The sequence below is a fragment of the Equus quagga genome, chromosome 20 (assembly GCF_021613505.1).
Source record: "Equus quagga isolate Etosha38 chromosome 20, UCLA_HA_Equagga_1.0, whole genome shotgun sequence".
Taxonomy (NCBI): Eukaryota; Metazoa; Chordata; class Mammalia; order Perissodactyla; family Equidae; genus Equus; species Equus quagga.
Genome location: NC_060286.1, coordinates 9847942 through 9875615, shown reverse-complemented (window position 1 = coordinate 9875615; position 27674 = coordinate 9847942). Strand labels below are relative to the sequence as shown.

Sequence of the window (27674 nt, the reverse complement as noted above, 5' to 3'; positions counted from 1 at the left end):
CTTCCAGCCTTCAAAATCAAGAGTGGCTGAGCTCATTGACCTTCATATTTGGAAGACTCACTATGAGAGGAAGATGGATAGTGAGCATTTTCTTTTCATGAGATGGGAGTGTTCAGGTGGTTGCTATACCCAGTCGGCCTGATTGCCAGACCTGGAAGTCAGTAAGATTGTTTTGGTGGGTTCAGCTGTCCCGAGTGTCTCCTCTGGTCATAGCTAACTACTTACGTGGCACATTGCTCCTGAGCCCACAAGAGAAGAGCGTTCTTTGCAGACATCTGCCATCTTTCTTGGGCTTTGGAGCATTTCTTAGCTGGAGGACTTGAGGTAGGAGATGAGTCAACCACACTCACGCTGTCGGGGGAAGGTTGATCATAATTGCAAGGCAGAGTCTGGGCAAGCTCCTCAATCTAAGGAAGACAATACTAAGAGTTAACATATACAGAATCATCAATTAGCAGCACTGAGGAAAAACCTTCAGTCAAGACCTAAAAAGTATCATATAACAGTGACAGTTTACTTATGGTAAAATGAGCACCAGACAAATCCTTGAACAACAGCATTTGTCCTCGGGGGCCATAGTTAGGCTTTCTTTCAGTGGACCTGGGTCACTCCTTGCCCTCACTCAGGCATGGTGTTCCCCTTGAGGGCTGGCATCTATTCACCCCCTATCGTGCTTACAGAGCACTTTACTGGTGCTCAACAACTGTCAATCTAAATTGAACTGAACTGAATTGAGCTCCTAGTCTAGAGATCTTCAGAGACACTGGGTCAATTAAAAGGCATCCTCGATTACAAACCATTAAGAAACAAATATACAAACAGAAAAAAAAATAGTCAAACACATGGAGGGATAAGTCCCAAGAAAGAAAAAAAATTGCTATTAAGTATATGAAAAATAACCTCATTAGTCATTTAAGAAATCTAAATGTATACAGCAAAAGGACAGTTTTTTCATACATAACACATACATAGCACAAAAAATTTTAAAAGATAACATCCAGTGATGGTGAGAGTATGAGAAAGTGGATATTCATGTATTGCTGGTAAATATACAAATTGGTTCAGTTTTTTGGAGGGCAATATGATAATACCTACAGAAAACTTTAAAAGATAAATCCACAAACAGAGCAGAAGTATTACCGAGAGAGCCAGCTCTGATGGCCTAGCGGTTAAAGTTTGGCACGCTCAGCTTCAGCAGCCTGGGTTCAGTTCCCAGGCACAGAAGCAAACCACTCATCTGTCAGTAGCCATGCTGTGGCAGTGGCTCACATAGAAGAACCAGAAGGACTTACAACTAGAATATACAACTGTGTACCGGCGCTTTGGGGAGAAAAAAACAAAAAGAGAGGAAGACTGGCAACAGATGTTAACTCAAAACAAATATTCCCTAGGGAAAAAATATATATATATATACATATATATTAAAAAAAAGGAGCATTAGTGAGAGAAGTACACTTTAGATAGATTCACCAGATAATCAATAATAGCCCATTTGACCAACATAATTAACAAACTTGATCTGATTGGTTTATACCATTGTACCTAAAATGGTAGAATCAACATTCTTTTCAAGTGCATATAAAATATTTACCAAAATTGACCATGCTGAGCCATAGAGCAAGCCTCAGCAATTTTGAAGGACTTTTCGAAATCATTAAGATTATATTCTCTGACCACACTGAAATTAAGCTAGAAATCAGTAATGAAGATATAACAAACAAAATCCGCAAGTATTTGGAAATTCAGCAATATACTGTTATAGAATCCATGGGTCAAATGAAAAATCATAATGAAAATTACAAAATATTTTGATCTGAGCAATAATGAAAATACTATATTCATGGACTAGAAGATGCAATATTTTAAAAACGTCAACTGTTTCCAAATTGTTCTATACATTCAATGGAATTCTCATTAAAATTCCAGGAGATTATGTATGTAAAGTAATAAGTTATTTATAAAATTTATATGCATAGTAAATCAACATGTTGTATACCTTAAACTTACACAATGGTATATGTCAACTATATCTCCATTAAAAAATATTTACATGGACATGCAAACAGCAAAGAATAGCCAAGATCATCTTGAAGAACAAGTTAGACAACCACACCATCGGATGTCAAGACTTACTATATAGCTACGGAAATTAACATAACACTGTACTGGTGCGAGGATAAATAATGGAACAGAGCAGACAATCTGAAAATGGAGCCACACATATATGGTTACTTGATTTATGAAGGTGACACTATAGTACAGTAGGAAAATGATGGTCTTTTCAATAAACAGTGTTGGGTCATCTGGATATTTTCCATATGGATAGCCATATGGAAAAAATAAGTCTTGCCTGCTTCAACACAACGTACTCAAAAAAAATCAACTCATTCTTGAAAGACTGCAGATCTAAATGTAAAAGTGAAACAAGCTTTTAGAACTGTGCTGTCCAATACAATAGCCGCTAGCTACATGGGGCTATTTAAATTTAAATAAATTAAACAAAATTTAAAATTTAGTTCCTCAGTCATACTAGCCACATTCCAAGTGTTCAATAGACACAAGGGGCTAGTGGCTACTGTTCTGTACAGTGAAGCTATAGAACATTCCTGTCAATGCAGAAAGCCCCATCGAACAGAACTACTCCAAAAAATAGCAGGAGAATATCTCCATGATGTTGGTAAAGGGGAAGATTTTTTTAAAGGACATAAAAAGTACCGGACACACACAAAAAGAAGTTGATAAAGTTGAACTATATTAAAACTACAAATGTCTGTTTATTAAAAGATTGAAAAGGCAAAACCAGAGTCAGAAAAGATATTTGCAATTTATATATACACAGCTAAGGATTTGTATCTAGAATATATTTTATTTTATTTTTTTCAGAATATATTTTAAAGATTCTATAAACCATTACACACAACAGCACGGCTAAAATAAAAATTTTTTAATGCCAAGTATTAGCAAGGATTGGTGCAAGGAACTCTCATACTCTGGTAACACTGTAAATCAGAACAAGTTTGAAAAGCTATTTGGCAGGTGTTTACTAGAGCTGAAGATCACATGGCCTTTGGCCCCACAGTTCCATTCCTAGATACACCTGCAACAGAAAGGAGGGCTTGTAGCATGAAAGGGCATATACAGGAATGCTCCTAGCAGCTTTATTCAAAACAGCTAAAAACTGGCAACAAAACATCCATCCATCGAGAGTAGAATGGTAAGTAAGTTCTGGAATACTCATGTAACGGTACATTCGTGCACAAGAATGAAAAAGAAAGACCGATCGATACATGCTTCAACGGGATGAATCTCACAGACACGATGTTAAGGGAAATAGGGCAGACACAAAGGAGTATACGGTGTGTGCAAGAGAATTCAGTCATAACTCACTTTATATGAAGTTAAAGATGCTAAACTAATCAATGATAAAGATCCAAACAGTGGTTATCTTTAAGGAAGGAGTGCAGTGACTGGGAGAAGGACCTGGGGATTCTGAGATGCCAACACCAATGTTCCATATTTTTATCTTCAGTTAAACAGTGTTCATGTGGATGTGTTAATTTATGAAAATTCACCAAGCTCTACACTTAAGATTTGTGCATTTTCTCTATGTGTGTTATACTTTTTTTTTTTTTTTTTTTTTTTGCTGAGGAAGATTCACCCTGAGCTAACACCTGTGCCAATCCTCCTCTTATTTTTTTGTTTGTGGGATGCCTCCACAGCGTGGCTGGTAAGTGGAATAGGTCTGCACCCAGGAACCCGGGCCACCGAAGCAGAGCATGCAGAACTTTAACCATTCAGCAACAGGGCCAGGCCCCTGCGCTATACTTCAACATATAAACTTTTGTTGAAGTGTGTGCTATACTTCAACAAAAGTTTATTTACAATATTAAAACAAAACCAAAAACAGTTTTAATTTTGCAAATCTTACAGCCCAAAAATTTCATTTCTAGAAATTTGGTTCCTGGAAATAATTAAGATTATATGCAGAAATTTTATCTGAAGGGCAGTCTTTCTGGAATTGCTTATAGTCGTAAAAGATCGTGAGCATTCTAACTGTCCATTAACAAAATATAATATTTTACAATAGACACCATGCTTCCATTAAAATATATATAATTTCAGAAAGATGTTAATTAGAACAGGTTGAAAACAGTATGGATAGCATGACCCTATTTTAAGATATATGTATATGACTATATATATTAATTCCTGCTGCATATATCATGAAAACTATCAAATTATTTAAAGTGATTATCTGTGAATGGTGGAATTATTGATGACTTTATCTTCTTTTTGTTATCTATATTGAAAATTTTAATTATATTTCAAATACCCTGGAAAGTATAGAGAAAAAACATAATAAATGCCTACGAATTATCAAATTTTAACATTTTACCACATTTGGTTCATATTTTTTTAAAGAAATTAAACACAGATACAGTTTAAGCCTCTGCCTTTCCTTCTCCAATTCCATTTCCTTCCTTTCCCAGAGGGGAAAAAAACCACAATCCTAAATTTAGTTGTCATCATCCTCATGCATATTATTCTAGTATAACTACAAATGTAGGTATCCAAAAGTAATACATAGTCTGGTTTTGCATGTATTAAATTTGATATAAATTAGTTATGTAACATTCTAGTTTTTCTAAAATAGGCATTTTTTTCCCACATAATTTTTAAAGTTATTTTTAAAGTAATTATGGAGATATAGAACATGTAAGTTTTCAGGTAGCTGTAGAAAATCTGCACTAATTCAGAATCCAAGACCTGAGAGAATATACTTATCAATCATAAATGCCATAAAGTCAGGACTATAACTATCTCATTCATTGTTATTTTCTTGGTGTCCTAAAACAGAAGCTAGCACACAGTAGGTGCTCAGAAATATTTGCGGAATGAAATCAATCTATGAGTCATTCATGGATGTTGTAGGATTATTAGATTGGACAAGTGTCCTCAAAAACACGGAAATTTTACACAGTTTAATGGGTTAGTTTTCAAGAATTTACTCCAAAAGCTTCCTACTCTCTCTTCTGAGAAAGTAAATAAACAATAATAAGCAAAAATTTACCACAGTAGGTTCTACACAGACTGGTGCTGTTATCATGGATAATTCAGGATATAATGATAATTCAGCATTCAATTTTCAATTGAAAAATAACATAAATGGCAAAAAGGTCTGCTACATATTTTCTACCTGTCAAGATTTCCAGAGTGTCCTATTTCTGGAAGAAGCTGAGGACTGATTCTGGCATCAAGTCACACATTGCATTACACTTATTTCATACTTTGGTAATTGAAATAGAAAAAATTTTCAGATCATCAGACTACTTACATGAAAGTGCAGTATAATTGTCCAAATTAGGCCAAGAATAATGGATGGTTTTCCATCTATAATGTCAGTAATATGAATGTTTATTAGCTTGATCTGAAAAAGAAAAAATGCAGGTTAAAAGGAGAAAACATTTCACAGCATTTCTGTCTCTTATGAGTTTTCAAGTGAAATTCACACTCACGGATCGGCTTTGCAGGAACGTCAGGGCATGCTCTATGTTGATCCTACACTGGAATGGATTGGATCCTTTATCTCGAGGCTAGGAAATTTAAGCAAAACATATTGCTCAGAAATAGGAAAATTTTTTTACATCAAAAAATTTCCTTAATGTCATTTTAAAAGCTTACCAATTGTTGTCCTGAGAGGACTTCCAGCAGGTCCAGGAGGACATGCCCCTTTCTAATGTCTGTGAAGAGGTCTGATATAACCGAGGGAGGGGTGTGCTGCAAAACGTCACCAGAAAAATCATCATCCAAATTTTGGCCCCAAAACACAATACCTTTAAGAATCTCATAAATGTGCTTTGTATCTTCACAAAAGCTAAGACTGGGTAGTGATTTTCTTCATAACTAAGGGAATGATAGTTCCATATCAAAACACAATAAGAAAAATGGTGAACTTTATTTATCTCATGGCAAATTTCCAGTAACAAAACACTCTTTCAGCTTTCACTGTGAGCTAAAAGCTGTGCGTTGAAATAGTATTAAAGATATTCAAAATCAGCCAGTGGTGACCCATTTGGGGAGCAGATTACATTTCTAGAGTAACCTGTTTATGAATTTACCCTTTTCAGAATTACGACCACTGTGCTAGGATGAGTAGCCTGCGAGAAGAGGCTCATTCATTTTGTATCTAGGTTATTCCAGGCACTTGGCATCGCTGAGAGGCAGGACGGCACAGTGATTAAGATCAAGGCCTTTGGGTCCAGACTCCTGGGGTCTGTATCCCAGCGCTATCATTTACAAGCTCTGAGACCTATGGGCAAGACATATAACTTCTCTGTACTTTAGTTTCCTTATTCTTTAAACAGAAATACTACTACCTGGGGAGAGGTTTTGAAGTCATTTAAATGTAATGAGTAGTCATTACATTTAAAGAGCTTGGGACAGTGTCTAACACAGAACACTCAATATACATGAATCATTACTATAATTTCATTTGCTGCTTTACATATTTTTATAGCACTCTCTCCCATATCCTTAACAAAACTGCCCTTTGTGTTGGGAAAGAATAACAAATACATCAAAACATGATCAAGGTGACATTCAGCACGTTGTTTTAACCTTTGACATGTCACCAGTGCCAAGTTGGGGACTCAAACTGAGGGAGCAGGAGTAACATATATATTTCCAGCTTAATTTGCTCTTTTTTCCTCACCTTTGCCAACTGTGAGTTTATCCAGCAGGTGAAGGTTTTCTTCTGAGTGTCTTCCTGTTTAGCTATTAAAAAAGGACAACAGCAGTTACTGAATGAGAAGCCTCAGAAACATCTTGAACATATCAAACCTTCAAAGTTTTGTCACTCTGAGTCTGTGCTTGTGTTTCACAATCTTACAAACTTTCTAGGAATTAGTCAATTTCAGATGTTCGTCAAGAAGTGTTTTGGAAATAGGATGCTGATATAAGATATTTTTTAAAGCCACAGGTTAGCTGATGAGAGACAATGGTTTTTAAGACTTTTTCCTGACGAAAGAATGAAGTCCTTACGTGGCCTTGACAGTGCTGTGCTAGGAACCGTGGTGACAGAGAAGACTTCCTAACAAGAGGACCTGCAGCCTAAGCCAAAGCCAGGCCGTATTTAAAGATAAATTCCAGAACATCGGATGACGTTTTAAACGGCTCATAAAGTCATGGCAGGATAGTCTTGACCCTTATCATGCAGAATCTACTGCCACTGAATTAACTGTAAATGAGCTGCAATTAGAGTCAGAGAGACCTGGGTTCAAATCCTGCCTCTGTTACGGAGGAGTTGGTGACCTTGAGCAGTTTCCTCACGGAGTAAGGTAAGAAGCACTCACCTCTAGAAGCTGTTATGAGAATTTAATGATTCACTAGAAGTGGATAGTCTCTGGCACATAGTAAACACATAAGAAGTACTAGCTTTTACTCTTATTAACCAGGCAGAAGTCAAAGGAAAACCCTAAACACTCAGAGTGTACGTTCCCTTCCTCCCCAGGGCAGGCGTGGGCCCCACACCGACTCCATGCTCCCCCCAGCCTCCTACCCCCTCAGCTTCAACTCTGAGGCCGAGCGTTAGCCCTGCACACGAGGACTGACTGGCCTTGTCCCCAGAGCTCCTTATTCCCCTGGACAGGGAGAAGCATAAGCCCAGACACCACTGCTCTCTGCACGCAAAGCTCACAGCCTGTCACCACCGTCTACCTCGAGTTCATGAGGTCTCATCTCACTATGCCTTTAACCTGGCCGTGTCCCCCAACACACCCCCCCACACACACACCCCTCCCCAGACTCTCAGACGCCCTCTGTTCTCTCACTCTAATTTCCATGTGACTCTGCATATCTCCCAATTTTTCTCCTTAACTCCTGAAACCCTTCCACTGATGACGAAATCCATAATACACCCTCAGCAAAATCCCCCACGCACCCACTACCCTCTCTGGGCGGGCTTGGCCTTTCTGCTCTAATTGAAACCTGGCCCTCCTCTGAGCACTCCGCTTTCTCTGCAGCCCTTTCAGGCAGTGGCTTTGCTTTCTCTTATAAGCAGCCCTTGGACCACACTGGTTCCTTGTTCCTCACTGCTCCTTTCAGATCACTCTCCACTCTTTGTTTCTGAATGCTCCAGCTTTGACTCTCATGTCATCAGACTGTCCCCACTGTTACAGTCATATCCTTATCTCTGTCACTCCTCATCATTTCTCAAAGGTTTTAGCTCCTTCCCCACTGTCACCCTCTCCAATACAACTCCTGTCTGATTCTTGGCAATTTCAATATACATAGAGATGAACCTTCCAACCTCCTGGCCTCTCCGTTTCTTCTGCAATAAAGTTGCCTTCTGACCTGCCTCAACCACTCACTGTCATGGTCATACACCAGACCCTGCGTTACTAATAACTACAACTCCTCATAATGTCGATTTCATGCATTATCATCTCTGAACATCACCTCTTATCTTCACTTCATTCCCTCCAGCGCTCCAACTCTAACAATCCTTGGGATCCATTAACAACTCCATGCCATTGATTCTGCCCATTTTCACTGCCCTTCACCTTCTTGATATCCTTCCTTTCACCCTTACCCATTTTAAACTCCATGATCAGTCACTACACACACTCTCTTGTGCCTCTCATTTTATTGTGTGTGCTTGGTACGTGACCACTACCCTCGGCTCACTCATGCCATTCATACACGTGCTGCCGAATGTGGCTGGAGGAAAACCCATAACTGTGTTGACTGGTCTCACCGTGACCCCGAGTGGGTCCTAAATGCTGCCCGGCAGTCATACTATGGCCCTCTACCACTGCCCTGGACAGTAATTTCACAGCCTCTCCTTCTTTCACAAACTTTCAACAGGCTCTCCCATCCTTACTCTCAGCTGAGAACTTGCTTCCCAGGACACTTAAGCAAGCAATCACCCACTCTCCCTCATCTAACACCTACCAAAATGTTCTGCCTCCAGGAGGTAGGACAGAGCAGCGATTAAGTGTATAACCTCTCAAGTAGACTGCCTGGGGTTTGAATCCTGAGCATGCCATTTAGTATTGGCTATATAAGGAGGATATCAAAACTGGGGTCATAATAGTACCTTGAGGATATTAAATAAGTTATGTATTTAAATGATACAATGTCTGGCAGATAATAAGCATTAAGCAAATGTTAGTAAATATTATTTAAAAATATTCTGCCTCTAACCTGTTAGCATGGATGAACGAGTCTTGCTCAGACCTAAGCTGATCCCTTCACTGGTTCAGGAGATCCCATCCCTTTGCACCTATTCGAGAACATTTTGCTCCTTTCCCTCCTGTACCCTCCTCTTGTTCTGCCCTCTCTCTGGGACCCTTCCCATCAGTATAGACCCATGCTGTTAATTCACCCATCTATAAACAAAAACAGAAACAAACTCCTCTTGACCACAGTTCCCCACCAGCTACTCCTTCACTTGTCTGCTCCCTGTTGTGGCAAGGCTCCTCAAATACAGTTGTCTCTGTTCACTGTCCCCAGGTCCTATCAACATTCTCTCTTAACTGAACCCATGCCAATCAGGCCCTCGCATTCCACCGAAACTGCTCTCTCATCAAGGTCACCATGAATCAAGGTCGTCAGTGACCCCCCTCTCACTAAAACCAATGGTCGATTCTCAGCCTTCATCTTTCTGGACCACCAGCAGCATCCGATACAGATGATCACTCTCTCCTCCTGCCTTCAGGACCCTACACTCTTGGTTTTCCTCCTACATCACATGTTGGCTTCTCTCTCTCTCTCTCACACTTCACATCCAGTGCCTCAGGAAATCCCCTTAGGTTCACTTTCAAAATATATTCAGGATACGACCACTTCCACCACTCCACTCAACCACCCTGGTCCAAGTCACCTCCACCTCCCCCTCCACCTGGATTACCGCGATAGATTCCTAACGGGTCTCCCTCCTCCAGCCTTGTCCTCTAAATACTATTCTCAACACAGCAGCGAGAGTGATATTGATGAAACGTTAACTCAGATCAGGAAACCCCTTTGCTCAAAACCCTCCGAGGACTCCTCACATCACTGCTTATGATGGCCTCATGGCCGAAACCATCTGCCACCACCACCACCACCACCACTTCCTCCTGGCTCAATCCACTCCGGCCACTCTGCTGCCCTGCCTGTTTGTCTCAAACTCTGGAGACACATTCCCACCTCAGGGCTTTTGCACTAGCTGTCCTTTCCTCCAGGAATGCTCTTACTACAGATAGCCCCCGAGCCTAACTCCCTCTTCTCTTTCAGATCTTGGTTCAAATGGTGCTATATCCATACCATCTGTCCTGACCATCCTATTTAAAACTGTAACACCCCAACTCCTGCTCCCCGTTGTTTGCTCTATTTTTTTCTACAGGACTTACCACCTTTTAGCATTCTGTGTAAGTTATATATATAGTATGTTTATCATTTAATATCATGCTCTTCTCCCAATAGAACCTAAGCACCACATATGGAAAGATGTTTTATCTGTGATATATTCCAAGTGCCTAGAGGAGACTGGCCCAGATTAGGCTCTAAATAAATATTTGCTGAGAGAATAATAATATTGATTTTACTAAGCATTATTATTGTTACATGTTGTTTACGAAACTGAGCAGGTCAATCTACCTTTATGCACTTACATTCCTCTTTTTAAAGTTGTCTGTTCTACCTTCTGATACATTGTTTGCCTTTGACCCTTCCCACTCTGCCTCATTAATCTCTATCTAACAGCTGTAATGGGCTGAAATTGTTCACAAGACATCTAATTTGAGTTCTTGACAATTTTTGAATCTGATAAGAGTTTAGGCTGAAGCATTGAAGAGAATCTGAATAAATGGAATTTTAGTGTGTTTACAAACGTGATTAGAGAGTAAAGATGCACTTGGCCTCGCTGGGTTTTTTCCCTTATCTTTTTTAATCCATTTCATTTTTTTCTGTATTATCAGCTTAAATTAGTTATAGCCCAGTGACTTACACATTATAGGGTGCTCAATAATTGTTAGCTGAACTGAATTAAGTTCTGACAAGCCAACTGAATAGCTGAGGCTTTCAAGGGTCATTTCTGTTTTATATAAATTTCACTTAGTGGAAGAATTACAAAGAAACACAATTTAGTCCCATAAATCAAATGGTACTAAATCGTCTAGAATCTTTGAGATACGTTTTCACTGTTTTTCCCCCTAATATCAGTAGATGGTAAGACAATAATTTTTAAGCATATACTGACACCAAAAAGTATACTGAGGGCTAATTTTGTTCCTCAATAGAAAAAACTAGAGAACAAGTTTTTATGATTCCGGGATCAAGTTACATGCGCACAATGTACATCAATCAAGCCCACATGTAAGAGCAGGGAGGGCCCTAGCCATTACTATAACAATAAAGCAGAAATTCAAATCAAAAACAAAACAAATAAAAAAAACTAAAGATGACTCTCTTCAGATCCTTATGGAACTGAAAGAGATTTCTCTTTCTAGGTGATCAAGTGTGAAAAAGAAATTTATTGGCAATACGACCAGGTCCAAAGCCAGAGTCTGCACTAACTTTAGGGGAGTCATGGGGGAGGCTGCAGAGGGGTACCTTTAAATCACCAGGGAGGGGAGAAGCACTGGCAGAGAACTGAGCCTTACGTCCCTAAGGAGACTAGTGTTCCACGTCCACCTGGAAATCTCAGCCATTTTTTGACTATTTCCAAGTAAGATGAGGGATCATTTCATTTCCATGCGAGGCTAGACAAAAGGCGTCTTGGTACGAGCGAACTGAGGACCGTGAACTTTCTCAGGTTGAGAAAAGCCCAGCAAAACCAGGGCTCTGACTGGATTATTCAAATTGGAGCACCTAATCTCATATGAGGTGGCACTGATGAAAACCCCTGACAGGGACACAAACTTGAATTTTAAATAATCAAAAAATTTCCAATGAAAACATTGCTATTCCTGTCCTAATTTGAGTAAAACCTAACAGAAACAAAGGAAAAAACAATAAGAGGAGCAGTCAGAACAAAGCCCCACTAGTACTCTCCAGGGAGCAAAGGAAACAGCACAAATGAAACCCTCAGAAAAGGATTTAGAAAGAAAACCTCCCGGCTTTTAACTAATTCACTGTCCAAACTTAGAGAACACGTCTTCATCCTGGAAATCAAACCTTTCAGCTGCAACAGGACCTTTTGCATAACAGCAAACAAAGATGTCCCCAGTGCAATTAAAACACCTTCGTAGCAGCTCAATTAAATGGTCTGGTAAGTGCCAGTTCATTTATCCCTTGACACATTTCGCTCGCATTTTCATACTGCCTTATCCCTGAAAAGCAGTATTAGTTCAATAGGAACCAGAGCCAAACAGCTCACCCTATGGCAGGATAAGTAACCTTTTGTTCTTTTCAAAGCCTGACCCATTGGGAAAAAAATAATTGAGAGCCACATGCTTTTAAAGCAACTTAATTTGAGTGGGTGAGATTTTTTTTAACTGTTGGGTTTTATTTTTCAATTTCCGGGGTAACTTTCTAATAAAATAATAAAACTCTTCTCAAAATGGCACATAGAGAATAGGACCTTTTAATCAGCAGATGTTAGGGATAAAAAAGGCAAAGAAAGAAAGAGAACAATAAAATCAATTATAATGATGAATTTCTGTAAAATGTCAAGTAACAGAGAAGGAGAAATTCTCTATCTTGATTTTTAAGACAAACAAGAAATATACATAACGTAGGAAAATGTGGTCAGTGAATTTTATTCAGGCCAGTATAGGTATCCTTGATTATCATTCTTGGAAAATATTGGACTGAATTTCAGAAAGAAGGCATAGAAGGCAAAGATTTTCGCTAGGAGTCATTACCATAAAAATACATTTAATCCCTGAGGGTATTCTTATTCAATCTGCGCTTTGTGAGCTGGCAACTCATATCCTTAGCCTGAAGGGAATTTAAATGAAAACAAACTGAGTTAAGCTCAATGAAAACGTATGGATTTTAAGTTCATTATAAAGCTCATTATAAAACTCCCATGGCTACTGGTTCTCAGCAAGGTCCAGTTTCCCAAAAGTTCATCCAAAATGCTGAGTCCAGGAGTTCGCCCCAGTAGTAAGAGTTGAAAAGCCATTCCCCAGGCATGAGAATCACTAGTTTACATGATTTACTTAAATACAGATCTATGCAGTATTACAATCTGGCTTTTCCAAGAGTGTTCTCTACCGCACGAGGTCAATGAGGAAGCTTTGCAACCCTCCTCTACCCAGGAATTTCTCTTCTTCCCTATTATTGGGTTATTGATAATCGGTTTACTGCACATGGCCCCAGACTCATTACTTTGAGTTTTAACTCTCCTCATTAAAATCTTTTGATCGTCCCTAATTCCTTAATGACTCAATTATAAATTCTTAGCCTCACATTCTAGGTCATTCATAATGTGATTCCAATCTACTTTTTCCTGACTCCTCTCCCATGACTTCTCCATTCACATCCTATTTCTCTAGCCCACCTAGAATATCTACAATCCCCATGTAAGTTTCACTCTTTTCTGCATTGCCATGCTATGTACCCTCTGGAATGGCCAATCTTCCCGTCTCCCTCTGCATTCACAGAGACCCCAGCACCCAGCACAATGCACATAGTGGGCATTCGATTGACATTTATTAAAACAAGTCATATCCTTTCCTAAACTGAAATAGAAATACTCTCTTCTGCCTCTGTCTCTCCTATAATACTTTTTTCTTTTCTTTTTTTTTTTTTTTTGAGGAAGATTAGCCCTGAGCTAACATCTGCTGCCAATCCTCCTCTTTTTGCTGAGGAAGACTGGCCCTGAGCTAACATCCATGCCTATCTTCCTCTACTTTATAAGTGGAACGCCTGCCACAGCATGGCTAGACAGGCAGTGCATAGGTCTGCACCGGGGGTCCGCATGGGGGATCCGAACCAGCAAACCCCGGGCCGCCAATGTGGAATGTGCAAACTTAGCCACTGCGCCACCGGGCCAGCCCCCCTCCCATAATACTTTATTGGATCTTTTCTTATTATTAGAAAGTAATATATAATACTTATAAAAAACATTTTTTCAAACAGCAATAGAAGATAAAAGTTAACCTTAACCTTCCTCAAACCTCCCATTTTCCTTTCCCAGATACAACACTAATTAACAGTTTCCTGTGCATCCTTCTAGATGAAGTTGTAAAGAACATAAATTCTAAGGGGAAGGGTATGGTTTTGTTGGTCACTAGGTCCCTAGCTCCTACAATAATGCCTTGCAAGTAGGAGGCACTCAGTCAATATTTGTTGAATGAATAAATGTATGTATATGGAAATTAAATGAATATATATGATATAGCTTCATATGTTTACGTTGATAATTCAAAAAGCAGAAATTTAGGTACACTACTTAAAGTTAAAAAGCATCTGCTATGGGGCTGGACCCGTGGCCGAGTGGTTAAGTTCGCGCGCTCCGCTGCAGGTGGCCCAGTGTTTTGTTGGTTCGAATCCTGGGCGCGGACATGGCACTGCTCATCAAACCACGCTGAGGCAGCATCCCACATGCCACAACTAGAAGGACCCACAACGAAGAATATACAACTATGTACTGCGGGGCTTTGGGGAGAAAAAGGAAAAAAATAAAATCTTTAAAAAAAAAAAGCATCTGCTAAACTATAAGAAATTTTTTAAAAGGAGATCATAACTCTTCCAAATTACCAGAAAATAAGAAAAATATATCTGGCGAATAAAAAGAACACAGTAGATATACATGAGCTGATGTGGATATATTCTTAAGTGAAAAAGAGCATGTTATAAAATAGCATGTTTATTATTACTCCATCTGTATTTGTTTTTTTAAAGATTGGCACCTGAGCTAACATTTGTTGCCATCTTCTTTTTTATTTTTCCTTCTTCTCCCCAAGTCCCCCCAGTACATAGTTGTATATTTTACTTGTGGGTCCTTCTAGTTGTGCTATGTGGGACACCGCCTCAGTGTGGCCTGACGAGCGGTGCCATGTCCGCGCCCAGGATCCGAATCAGCAAAACCCTGGGGCCACAGAAGCTGAGAGCGCGAACTTAATCACTCGACCACGGGGTCAGCCCCCTATCTGTATTTTTATTAGTATCGTTATACGTATAACCCAACAGTTTCTTTCTATCCTGTGGTCATTACCGCCTGCTGCTCATGTACTGTGGTCATGTCCCTGCCTGTGGTTTCTCTCCTACTCAATGTATGAACCTTCAAGTTCAAACTTCATGCTTTTGTGTTTTTGCTACCCCTAGCACAATGCCGTGTAGACAAGACATAATAAATATTTGCTGACTGAAAGACTTATAAATATTACAAGAATTGAGGATCAAACAGACTTATTGTATGGAGAAGAATTTAATTTACTGGCAACAGTTAGTAGGCCTATGTCTTATCCCAATCCTTGTTTTAATAACCCCCAGGCAATTTCTTTCTTCTACTAATAAAATGTCTGGAACAAAAGGGCATGTACTAAGGAGACCCTGTTGCCATTCCCTAAAACAACCCTGCCAACTCACTGTGAGCAGGACAGACACAGAAGGAGAACTAAATTCGGATGATAAGGCAACACATTTTCGCCATGTGTTCCAACAGCCGTCCTAAAGAATCTTAATCAAGCTATTATCCAATAGAAAGGGAGCTAAAAATAATAAGGCCACCTCTTCTATTGTTTATCATGGAGATTATAAACAGAAATACATGAAGAAACAAATCAAGGGAATAAAAACACACAGGCACACACAATCAAAACAAGAACAGCCTAAAATATTTGAAGAATAAACAGGAAAAGGCCTGTTATTTAACTACCAAAAGGGAGACTACTGACAGACAGAGAAAGCAGGGGGACAATTTACAACACATTTTCTTGCAACCAATCACAAGCAAACAAACAAGCAAGCAAGCAAGAAAAATAAATAGTACCAAGACTGAGATCTCGCTAATTGAACCAGAAAAGTGAGTTGAGAAGTTAACTCCCAGCTAACATATGTCCCAAGTACAGTGTGCAACCATCTCTCAATCTCCAAATTCTTTTATTTCACATAGTTCCCCCCTGGAGAATCCATGTTGTCACTATAGCAAAAACAGCACTTGCCTGTCAAACTCAGTATCCCAGGACTAAAACCACACTCCACCTCCCCACTTCCCAAACCTGTCCTTATGCCTGTTTCTATCTCATGGATTTGACACCCTCATCCTTTATCATCCCCAGGTACAGTCTACCACCAAAGCCTGACAATTTGCCTCCACATAGCTCTGGCGTCCATTCCCTTCTCTACATCTCTCGGTTCCCCTAACCCTCCTGCCCCAATCTACCATCAGCTCTGGCCTGGACTACTTCCATGGCCAACCAGGCCTGCTCCACTCCCTTCAATCTGTTCTCCACTTCAACCAGTAAATCTGAGGGTATTACCCTCTCCACCTTTGCTGGTTTCTCTCTACTCTCAGCATCAAGAGCAAAACCCATAACAGCCTAGGAGGTCCTGTGTGGTCCACCCCAGAGCAACTCTCCAGCCTGGCACACAGCACTCTCCCCCACCCAGGGCTCCAGCCCCTCCCTGCTTCTTTCAGGGCCTTTACAAGCTCTGTTGCCTCCTGCCACTCTGCCCCACCATCCTCTTCACCTAGCTAACTTCTACTTATGCTTAGATCTCAGCTCAACTGTTGCATCCTGAAGGAAACCTAAATCAATGTGTCGTTTGCTATTTGCTTTCATAGATCCAATCAGTTTTCCCTCTCTGTTTGGCACTTGCCTCAACTTGTAATTATCGACAAGATTAAGGGCACTGGCTCTACAGCCAGACTACCTGGGGTTGATCCATATCTGCCATTTATTAGCTGTGTCCCTTCTCATCTTCTTATCTATAAAACGGGGATAATAATACCTACTTCATAAATTGTTAGGGGGATTAAGTACTTACATTGACATAGATTAGAGGTCAACAAACTATAACCCGAAAGGCCAAATCTGGTCTGCGCCTATTTTTGTAAATAAAGTTTTATTGAAACACAGACATGCTCATTTGTATGCACACTTTGTGTAGTTACTTTCACGCTAAAATGGCAAAGTTGAGTAGTTGTGACAGACCATACGACCTCAAAGACTAAAATATTTACTACCTGCCCCTTTACAGAAAAAGTTTGCCCCTCCCTGGCATAGACCATAATTAGTCTACACAAATAAATATTACCTCTAACATGGATGAACCTTGGAAACGTTATGCTAAATGCAAGAAGCCAGTTACAAAGTAACATATATGATTCCATTTGTATGAAATGTCCAGAATAGGAAAATCTCCAGACACAGAAAGTAGATCAGTGGTTGCCTAGGGCCAGAGGGGTGGATGATTTGTGAATGATAGCTAAAAAGTATGGGGTTTCTTTTTGGGGTAATGAAAATGTCCTAAAATTAAATGTGATGGTTGCACAAGTCTGTGAATATTAAAAAAAAACTATGGAATTGTACACTTTAAGAGTTGTATGGTATGTGAATTACATCTCCAATCATATCTCAATAAAGCTGTTCCAAAAAAAATGAGTTAATATCTGTGAGATAGATTGATTATTATCTGTCTCCTCTTTAGCCTATGGGCTGCATGAGAACATGGGCCAAGACTGATTTTGCTCCTAACTTTGCCTGCAGCACCTACCACCATGCGTTTCATGTCGCACGAATGTAGAAAATAATTTGCTGAATGAGTGGTTAAACAGCTGGGGGAGGTGGGGGCAGGGCTTTGTTGTTGTTTTTCCCCCGTCAATGTAGAGATGTAAGTATTTAGTTTGTTGGGAAAATACATGACATACAACAAATGATTTCTGTTCTATTCTGGACCTCAGCATGTGGAATCCAGCAACTTCGTGTTGCCACAGGAGTGAACCACACCCTTGCGCAAACACCTGAGATTTTCACAGTGAGGCTTTTGTTTGCAGCCTCACTGGAACAGAGCTCCTGGCTCTCTGAGTAAGCAAATCTTGTATTTCTAGCACATGAGAATGAGCCCACAATACAGATAAAATGCCTAGAATCTGTGGTGCAGTTCGGCTCTCCTCTTTCTCACCTTCTTCCGACTCATCTGAGTTCCTCAATAAATATCTGTGATGTGAAGAAATCAAAGAAACTACTACATCTCTTTTAACACATATCTCTCACTCCTCACTCCCTTTTATCTAGCACATGAAACTGTGAGTGCTTTTCTTTGGAAAATTCAGATGTGTGAGGCTGTACTTTCCCCAGGGAAGCAGTCCCAGCCCATCTGACTTCTGAGCGCAAAAGAACCAGCCTGCACTGAAGAGATCTGTGCTGCGACTACAAATCTCGGATCCCTACGCTTCTGAATGGCGGCGAAGTACGCAGGCTTATTGTTTAAGCGCAGGTTTCTGGGTCCCAACTCCCAGAGATTCTGATTCAGGGAGTCCACAGAGCTCACTCTGAGAAACACCTCTCTCCAGTAAGTGGACTGATGTACATGTGGGACGTACTCTTGAGACAACACAAGGGAACAGGCGGGGCCCGGCAAAAATGGTGATGAAATAATAAACTCTGAGAGGGTAATACATTGTAGCTCAGTGTAAATCTATTATAACATAACACCCTAAGATGCACTTGGCTCAGGCCTGCTGAAGCAAGCCGGGTCCGGGAATAAGTGGGAACTCAAGGGTAAGGAGCAAGGACACTATTTCACTAAAGCCTTTTAATGAAGCAGTCAGGTAGGCATTTTTATAAATGAGAAAGCTGTAGCTCCTAGAAGATGAATGAGTTTTATTCGCTCGTTCAATAAACATTTATTGAAAGTCTACTGTGTCCTGAATACTGTGCTCTGGATGGAGGAGAAATCAAAATCCAGATGTGTCTGATACCGAAATCCATGTTCTTTTCATTATAATTCAAAATTGGATGAAATGTCAAATCCATGTCCCCTCCAGCTACCACCCTATCTCTCTCTTCCCCTTTAAACCCAAACTTCTTGAAAGAACTGTTTACACTGGCTGTCTTCACTTTCTTACCTACCACTCAATTCTCAAGCCACTAAAAGCTGACTTCTGCCCCAACCACTTCACTTAATTCTCAGCTAGGCCACCCATAATATTCCCATTGCTAAACCCCACGGATACTTCTCAGTATTTACTGGTTATCTTGAAACTTCTGACAGTGTTTACTAACTTCTCCTTCTTGAAATACTCTCCTATGGATTCCATGATACCACACTCTCCTGGTTTCTTCCTACTTCTCTGGACACCTCTTCTCAGACTGTTATGGGCTTGTTTTGCTTTTATTTTTATAATGTTTCCCCCTAGGCCCTTCTCTTCTTCTAGATATTTTCATCTACTCCAAGGCAACATATCTTTACCTTCAGCCCAGGTGTCTGTTTCTCCTGAGCTTCATGTCTCTATATCCTATTATCTTCTGGGTATCTCCACTTATGGTTCCATAGACACTTCAAACCCAACATTTCCTAAATGAGTCATCATCTCTAACCAACTCCCTCCCCCACCAAAGTTGTTCTCCTGCATTTTTTTTCAGTGAATGGTTCCATCATCCACTCATCTGCCCAAGAATATACCTGAGTCATCTTTGATACTGCTCTCTCCTTCACTTTCCCATACCCAGCCAATCAAAAAGCCCTGATAATTACCTCAATAAAGCTCAAAATAAAATAAGGTAAAAACTGTGTAAAGTCTTGAAAATTATACCTATTAGATAACTCTCCACACCCATTTCTCTCCATCCCCACTGGTACCTCCTAGAACAGGAGACCATGATCTCCCAGCTGGACCCTAATATCAGACTTAAACTGGTCTGTCTCCACACTCACTCCCATAAGACCACGCCCCACACTGCAGCCCGGGTGATTTCTAAAACCAGTTCCGCATATGTCTCTATCCAGAATCCTTCAACTGCTTCTTCCTGATCTTAGGAAAAATTCCAAACCCCTGTATGTTACATGACCCTTTAAAGCCTCATCTCTTCACATTCTCCTTCAAACTCTAAACCTCAGTCTCACTGAGCATCCCTTGCCTTGAATGCGTGTGATCAGCCTCATCCTCTGGTCTTTCACATGCTGTGACCACTGCCTGGAGCACTCTTCCCACCTTCACCCTGCTCATCTGCTAACATATTTTAGGACTAAGCTTAGAAATCACTTCCTCTGGGAAGCCCTCCCTGACCTCCAAGATGGGGTTAAGTACCCCTACTCTGTACTTCTACAGTACCACATCTTCCTTCTCTTGCAGCACAGATCCCATTACGCTGCACTAATCTATGTGCTTATCCTTACCCCTGTGATCAGAGCATGCATTTCAGGACAGCACATGCCATGTGCCATCCCATGTGTGCAGCATAGTGCCTTGTACACAGCAGGTGTTCAACAACACTTGTTGAATAATGAACAAATAAATGAATGGAGCTTTAAGAATAAATTAACCTATAATTTTAAAAAGCATACCAAGTAGTGGAGTAGTATGTCTTATCTTTAAAATCCTGCATTTTTCTCCAGCAAGTGACTGATACCTCTGTTCCCCTTCACAGCAAAATTTCATGAAAGCAGTTGATTGAGTCACTGTCTCCACTTGCTCACCTCTCAATCTCTCCCCAACCCATTCCAGTCAGGCTTCCATCTCCACCACGTGAGTGTGGCTAACTTGTCATGGCCACCAACTAAGTCTATGAGCCCAACCCGGTGGCCACTTCTCTATTCCACATGGTTGCCCACATCCCCTTCTTGAAACACTTTCATCTAGGGGTTCCCATCCATCACACTCGCCTGGTTTTCCTCCTTTGTCCCTGGCTCCTCCTTAATGTCCTTTGCTTGCTCCGCCTCTTCTGCTTGACCTCTAAACATTGAAAGATCCAAAAGGTCTGCGCTAGCTGCACAGTCCACAGGTGACCCCACCCAGTCCACGGCTTTAAATGTAAATATACAGCCATATGCTGAGGGCTCCCAAATCTCTCTAGAACTCTGGATCCTTACATCTAACTGTCTACTTGACATCCCCATTTGGATTATCAAATAAGCATCTCACATCAATCATGGCAAAAATAAACTCATGATTTCCCCCAAACTTATTCATCTACCAGTCTTCTTCACTGGATCAACTACTGAGTTGCTCAAGGCAAAAATTTAGAAATTATTCTTAATTTGTGAACATCCCCAGCATTCACAGATATCCTAAAAAATCCATGGTTCTTCATCTCATTGCTACCACACTGGTCCAAACTACCACGATATCTCACTTGGACTGAGATAAAATCATCCTAACTAGCTTTCCTGCTTCCCCTCCTGCTCCCAGATAATTCCTTCATCACCCAGCAGCCAGCGTGATCTTTTGGAAAATATAAATCAGATCACATTATTCTCCTGATTAAAACCTGCCAATGGTTCCCATCCACACACCTTACCTTACAGCTGACAAATGCCCCCGGTCCAGCCTGCCTCGACTGGCTCTGCAAAACTAGCTCAAACCACCCCTTGCCCACACCATCCAGTCACACCGGGCTTCCTTCACTCTGTGAGTCCCCCAAGTTTGTTTCTGTCTTTGAGCTTTCCCTTCACACTGGAATGCTCTTCCCCTGTTCTTTGCACAGCAGCTCTTTTGAATTACTCAATCGCTCCTTAAATGTCTCTTCCTCAGAAAGACCTGCTCTGACCATCTGATCTAAAGAAGACACCCAGGAACTATCACATAAACCCATTTTTTTTTGTTGTTTAAAGATTGGCACCTGAGCTAACAACTGTTGCCAGTCTTCCTTCTTTTTTTTCCTGCTTTTTCTCCCCAAGTCGCCCCAGTATATAGTTGTATATTTTAGTTGTAGGTCCTTCTAGTTATGGTACGTGGGACGCGCCTCAATGTAGCCTGACAAGAGGCGTCACGTCCGCGCCCAGGATCTGAACCGCTGAAACCCTGGGCCACCGCAGAGGAATGCGGGAAGTTAACCACTCGGCCACAGAGTGGCCCCACATAAACCCATTTTTAATCCTCTGCAGAGCACTTACCATGTGCTGATATTTTTTCCTTGATTATTTATTCTCTGTCTTAACTTAAATACAAGCACCACCGGCATATGAAGCTTGCTGGAGTTGGTTGCCTCAGTATTCTCTTAACCTAAAACAGCACTTGATACCAGGTAGGGTCTCAGGAAGCACACATGGCATCAATGAATCAATGAACAGATTTACCTGTATTCACAAAAATCGTAATTATGTGATGATGCAGTAAGTGTGAATTCACCTGAACTTTGGAAACATTTTGTTTTGAAGACATAAAAACCTTCCGGAGAGGCTGGCCCGGTGGTGTAGTAGTTAAGTTCACACACTCTGCTTCAGGGCCCAGGGTTTGTGGGTTCAGATCCCAGGCACAGACCTACACATCGCTCATTAAGCCATGCTATGGTAGCGTCCCACATACAAAATAGAGGAAGATTGACAGGGATGTTAGCTCAGGGACAACGTTCCTCAAGCAAAAAGAGGAAGATTGGCAACAGATGTTCGCTCGGGGCCAATCTTCCTCACCCAAAAAAAAAAAAAGCAGTCTGGAAGTTATGCCAAGAAAACATTCAGAGAGGCAGACAGAGATACACAGCAGAACTAGTTCCCACTATTCATCATCCTACTTAACTGAAGACAAGGCCAACAATTCCAATGTTTTGGGAAGACCTTAAATGTTTCTCACATTTGAGAAGAGCTGTTTGTGCGCTGTATTTTTGAGCCAGGTGCCCTGCATCTTCTAGTATCTCGCCACTGATGTGATTGGTAGTCCCTTGTGCAGTAAAGACTGAAAAGACCAAGGTATGACCAGTGAGTGCTGCTCCATCCCAGAGGCACACAGCAATTGTGTGTGGCTGCTCTTCCACCATTTTCTTCCTATACCCATTGAACGGGCATCACTGCACAGACAGTCAAGGACCAGGAGAGATTATTCACCCAGAATCTCATGTCTCTCCTCCAACCATATACACATTTAGAACTTTGAACATCCCATCTCTCTGATAAATCATTCATAGCCTTTTATCTACCATTTTTAAATGACTCTAGAAATACCTGGTAGTAGTAAACCTCAGTTCCCTACACATTGAGAACCACAAACAAGTTACCTGTTACCAAAATTTCCCAAATGTTTTAGAAAAATAGAGCCATTCAGAGAAACTGTAAACAGCAACACTGAAATCAGAAGAGGAAAGAAATCTCTTGAAGAGGCACATTTAGAATGACCTCCAGTTTTTAGCGTGTAGAACCACACACTAAACCCACCAATAGGTATACATTAATCTCTTATAGTGACTTCTTACTTTCCTGTTTTCAAGGAAAAATAATTTGAAATTTTATTTTTTCCTTATATACTACTTTAAACTCTGAATAATTACACCCCCTCCAGACACACACACACATACACAAAGCCCAGAAAATCTTGTATCTCTCATGGGGCTAATTAAAATGGATTTTGATTTCTATAAGGAATGAATGAGATCTTTGTTAACCTACTTTAACAGGACTCTAAATGACCCTGGATTTATCTTGCCCTAGTTTTCAAAATGTAACTGACCCAGAATAAAGTAAGCTTATCCCCAAACTCCTGGCAAAAACAGAACCAAAGTTCCCAGAAGCAAAAACTGTATATACAACCTAAGGGAAAAAAAATTGTTTTTCCCTAAAAAACACTGTACATTGCAAACACTACTGTTTGTAGAGCTTATTGCATTTTTTGTTTAATTGGGATATTTTTAGGCTCATAAAGGTTTACAATATCAAGGCAAAGAATCTCCCGAGAAAGCACAGCAAAAAACATTGACAGCTACTATGATATCAGGAACTTTCTGGAAGCTTTTGTGTTGGAACAGTACGGCACTGACAGCCAGAGAAGGACAATAACTTGATTATTTCCTCTGAGTGTAATAATCACCTAATTTGCCAAAAAAGTAAAAATCACCTAATCACTCAGAGATGATTTGCTTTTATTCCTAACAAGCAAGCAGTCTGAATTGGTTAGAGTAGCAAAAATACTGCCTCCTGGGACATGTCATTTTCTTACTCTTCATTCATCATTTCCATCAAAATTCCACACTGAGGATGTGGCTGCAATAGGATGGAAATTCCACCCAGGAGGTCGTTCATTAATCCTGTTCCTCTTTCTCAGACTTCACACGGTTTTGTTCACTCCCTGTCATAAGGCAGAACAGAATTTCTCTCAGAAACAGGACACGAAAGCACTGCTGAGCCTCCAAGAGGCCTCGACACACTCACTGCCTCACGTCTAAAGACAGCCACGTCTCCATCCTCTCGGCTGACTTTCCTGTACACTGAACAGTTCTTCTAATTCAGGGGACTTTATAGATTTGTAATATTGGAATGGCCACTCATTTATTCGTTACACAGTTTACTGAAAGCCTAAAATAGGTCAGAAACTTCATCGGCAATAAAGACACAGGAGTATCTTAGGCAGGGCAACTGACACACACTTGGAGGAACTCAGAAGGCTGATTAAAGCAAGTGGGGTCCAAAAACGACACGAAACTCAAGGATAACGCACAATTACAGGGGGGTCAGCAAGAAGACAATCTCCAGGGAGGTTCTTACTAAAATGTTCGATGTTTACAGCAACAGGAATATATAACCTTACAAATAATATGTTATGTAGAGAATATTTTTATTCACTTCCCTAGAACTGAAATACAAAAAGATATTCCAGACAATATTTTCAGTCATATTTTGATGGAATTTGTATGCTGGATACCAAAGTTAGGAACATGACCCTGTGTACTTAAGGATTTCACCTCGTCTCCTAAGAATGATGAGATCTGCATCCCAGGTCTTTCTCATGACATCGAAAGCACACCTGGACCACACACGTCCTAATGGTGCTCAATCTATTCACCTTTATACCCTTAACACCCAGCCCCCTCTGCATGTGGTTGGCATTCCAATATAAATACACAAATGTATTTACTGAACAACTGAATAAAATTAAGCATTACAGCAAATTATTATGCTTTAATGTAACACATTGAACGTGAGTAATTTCTCATGTTACTAAAAATAATACATAAATCAAAAGCCTCCCTTCAGGTGGACACTCAGTAAATAACAAATAAATTTCAGCAGAGGAAAAACCTAACTACAGGGACTCACATTTCACCACTGAGCCCCACCAAGTAATGGTACCTACCCAGAAGACGCACGGAGTTTTTTAATCTTTTAAAATATGTCATCTAGATGATAACAGCACTAAATAAAATATACGAGCACTGTTTGAAATGGCACAGTAACTAGACTGCACATGGTTTTATCCAGGTTCATGTAGACAGCACCATTCACTCAAATTGTGGCAGGACTGCATGAAAGTTAACTCTTCATGTGACGGCAAAGATATCAGAACACACGCTCCTTCCTAGTTCTGTGTCTAATTAATGACAACAGTCAGTATTCGAATGCTGCTTTTCTAAAGCATTAGTGGACTTCATTTTGAACAAAATAATGTGTTTCTGTTATGTAAACTGATTGCGTCCCTTTACGGCCAACAACCTGTTAAAAAGAAATAACTTAAATCTGAAATATATAGAGAAAGAATCCAAAACAATTCAAATTTGCCACAGCTATCATTTAAAATATCACAAGATGAGTCAGCCTGGTCAGTCAATTCCATCCATTATTAATTTGACTTTCAAATGGGTCCTCTGCCTGCATCACGCTTTCAATCTTTCCATCACATAAGAAATTCCCAAGAAAGACTTTCTTTGTAAACACTGTATTTTATCTACAATTCATTTTAAGCACATTCATATAAAATAATATTTATTATTTTTAATATCATTTATAATTGTTTAATTTGATAGTACTAAAATAGTGAAAACACACTAAATAAAAAGAAAATTAATAATTTGCGCATTATAGCTGTTGCCACTATTATCCTAAGCAGCTCAGCTTCTAACCCTTGGAGCCTCCCTACTTTATTATCCATATTCAATAGCTGCAAAGTCCTCCTGAGCCTTCCCGGCTCACGGTTTTCACATCTGTCCCATACTTTCATCCTCGCTGCTGTAACTCCAATCCGGGCAAACATTCCCCAACACCCAGTTATTTGCAAAGCCTGCATATTGGTTTCTCCAATTCCACTTTCTCACCCCTTTCAAGTCTTCCCATACCTCAAAGCCGCGTTATTCTCCTAAGGCCCAACTCTGACCTCTGACCAGGCACCCTCATCCTCAAGACCCAATAGCTACCCGCTGCCTAACAGCAAAATTCCGAAACTTCTTGGGTTTGAATTCAGCTCCCTCAAGGATCTTAATCACAGCAATACTTCTGAAGGGATTCCTACTTCGGTCTCACATTAAACTGAATGACAAAGAAAATCCCCTCCAACTTGAAAATTCTCGGATCCTTATCCAACTCTACTCCTTACTGTTTCCATAATCGTATGTATCTGATACTCGAAAGAATTGTTCCCTAAACATACCTTTCCCACCCGCAGAGCTTAGCAGGGATTCACTTCAGACAAAATACACAGCTACCATTTTCTTAGGATAAAAGAGAAGGAAGCATCTATTATTTTGCCAAGTAACAAATCTAATGGAGGGGCCGGCCCCGTGGCCGAGTGGTTAAGGTTGCGCGCTCCATTTGGCGGCCCAGGGTGTCGCTGGTTTGGATCCTGGGCGCAGACGTGGCACTGCTCGTCAGGTCACGCTGAGGCAGCGTCCCACATGCCACAACTAGAAGGAACCACAACTAAAATATACAACTATGTACGGGGGGGATTTGGGGAGAAAAAGCAGAAAAAAAAAAAAAGAAGATCAGCAACAGTGTTAGCTCAGGTGCCAATCTTTAAAAAAAAAAAAAGAGGGGGTGGCCCCATGGCCGAGTGGTTAAGTTCGCGCGCTCCGCTGCAGGCGGCCCAGTGTTTCGTTGGTTCAAATCCTGGGCGCGGACATGGCACTGCTCATCAAACCACGCTGAGGCAGCGTCCCACATGCCACAACTAGAAGAACCCACAACGAAGAATATACAACTATGTACTGGGGGGCTTTGGGGAGAAAAAGGAAAAAAAGAAAATCTTTAAAAAAAAAAAAAAAAGAAATCCAATGAAAAGATTTAAAGAATACTATAGTGGACACCTTAGTTAAGCAAATAATTTTTTTAAACAGCCATTTATTCATCATTTTAATCACCTGATTTTTCATGGATCGAATTTATTTAGAATGTGGACCATCCATAGGAGTACAAAAGGCACTAAACCAAAATAAATTCCATTTTTACATTAATCTGCTCAAATTCACAAGTGCCATTTCTTTCTCCTCCTAACAATCCAACCTTTTCAATGCATCCTCCTCACTAGACTCAGAGGATATAAATACCTCTCTACAAAAGGGCCCTCAAAATCCCTTCAAAAAGACATTTCCTCAAAGATCACAAAAAAGCTGAACAGAAAGAAAGACGCAGTCACCTGTTCACTGTCCTGCTCTATGAATTTCGGCCGAGCACTGCCTGGCTCCCGGCAGGCCCTGCACACATGACCTGTCTGTTTTCGTAGCATATCAATGATGAATCACCGCCTTTCAGTTCAGACACCTTAACCTTTTCTTGAGCCTATTATTTTGCGTCAGGGCACCACCCGTCTCAGCTTAGGTAAGTTTTGGCTAAAATAAAGTCGGCATTGCAAGTTAAACAGGCCGTGCTGCTGCCTCTCCCCG

General features: G+C 40.5%; 1 protein-coding gene across 6 annotated transcripts in view; it reads right to left on the bottom strand.

Moving 5' to 3' along the window:
- LOC124230766 (nesprin-2-like) overlaps positions 1-27674 on the bottom strand; it is a 298061-nt gene that overhangs the window by 221810 nt on the left and 48577 nt on the right. For all 6 annotated transcript variants that reach the window (XM_046647128.1, XM_046647127.1, XM_046647130.1 and 3 more), the window contains exons 3-7: positions 6713-6774; positions 5683-5778; positions 5517-5594; positions 5336-5428; positions 226-407 (exon numbers count right to left, since the gene is read on the bottom strand). In XM_046647128.1, the coding sequence (XP_046503084.1) occupies positions 226-407; positions 5336-5428; positions 5517-5594; positions 5683-5778; positions 6713-6774 (511 nt within the window). The remainder of the gene's footprint in view (positions 1-225; positions 408-5335; positions 5429-5516; positions 5595-5682; positions 5779-6712; positions 6775-27674) is intronic.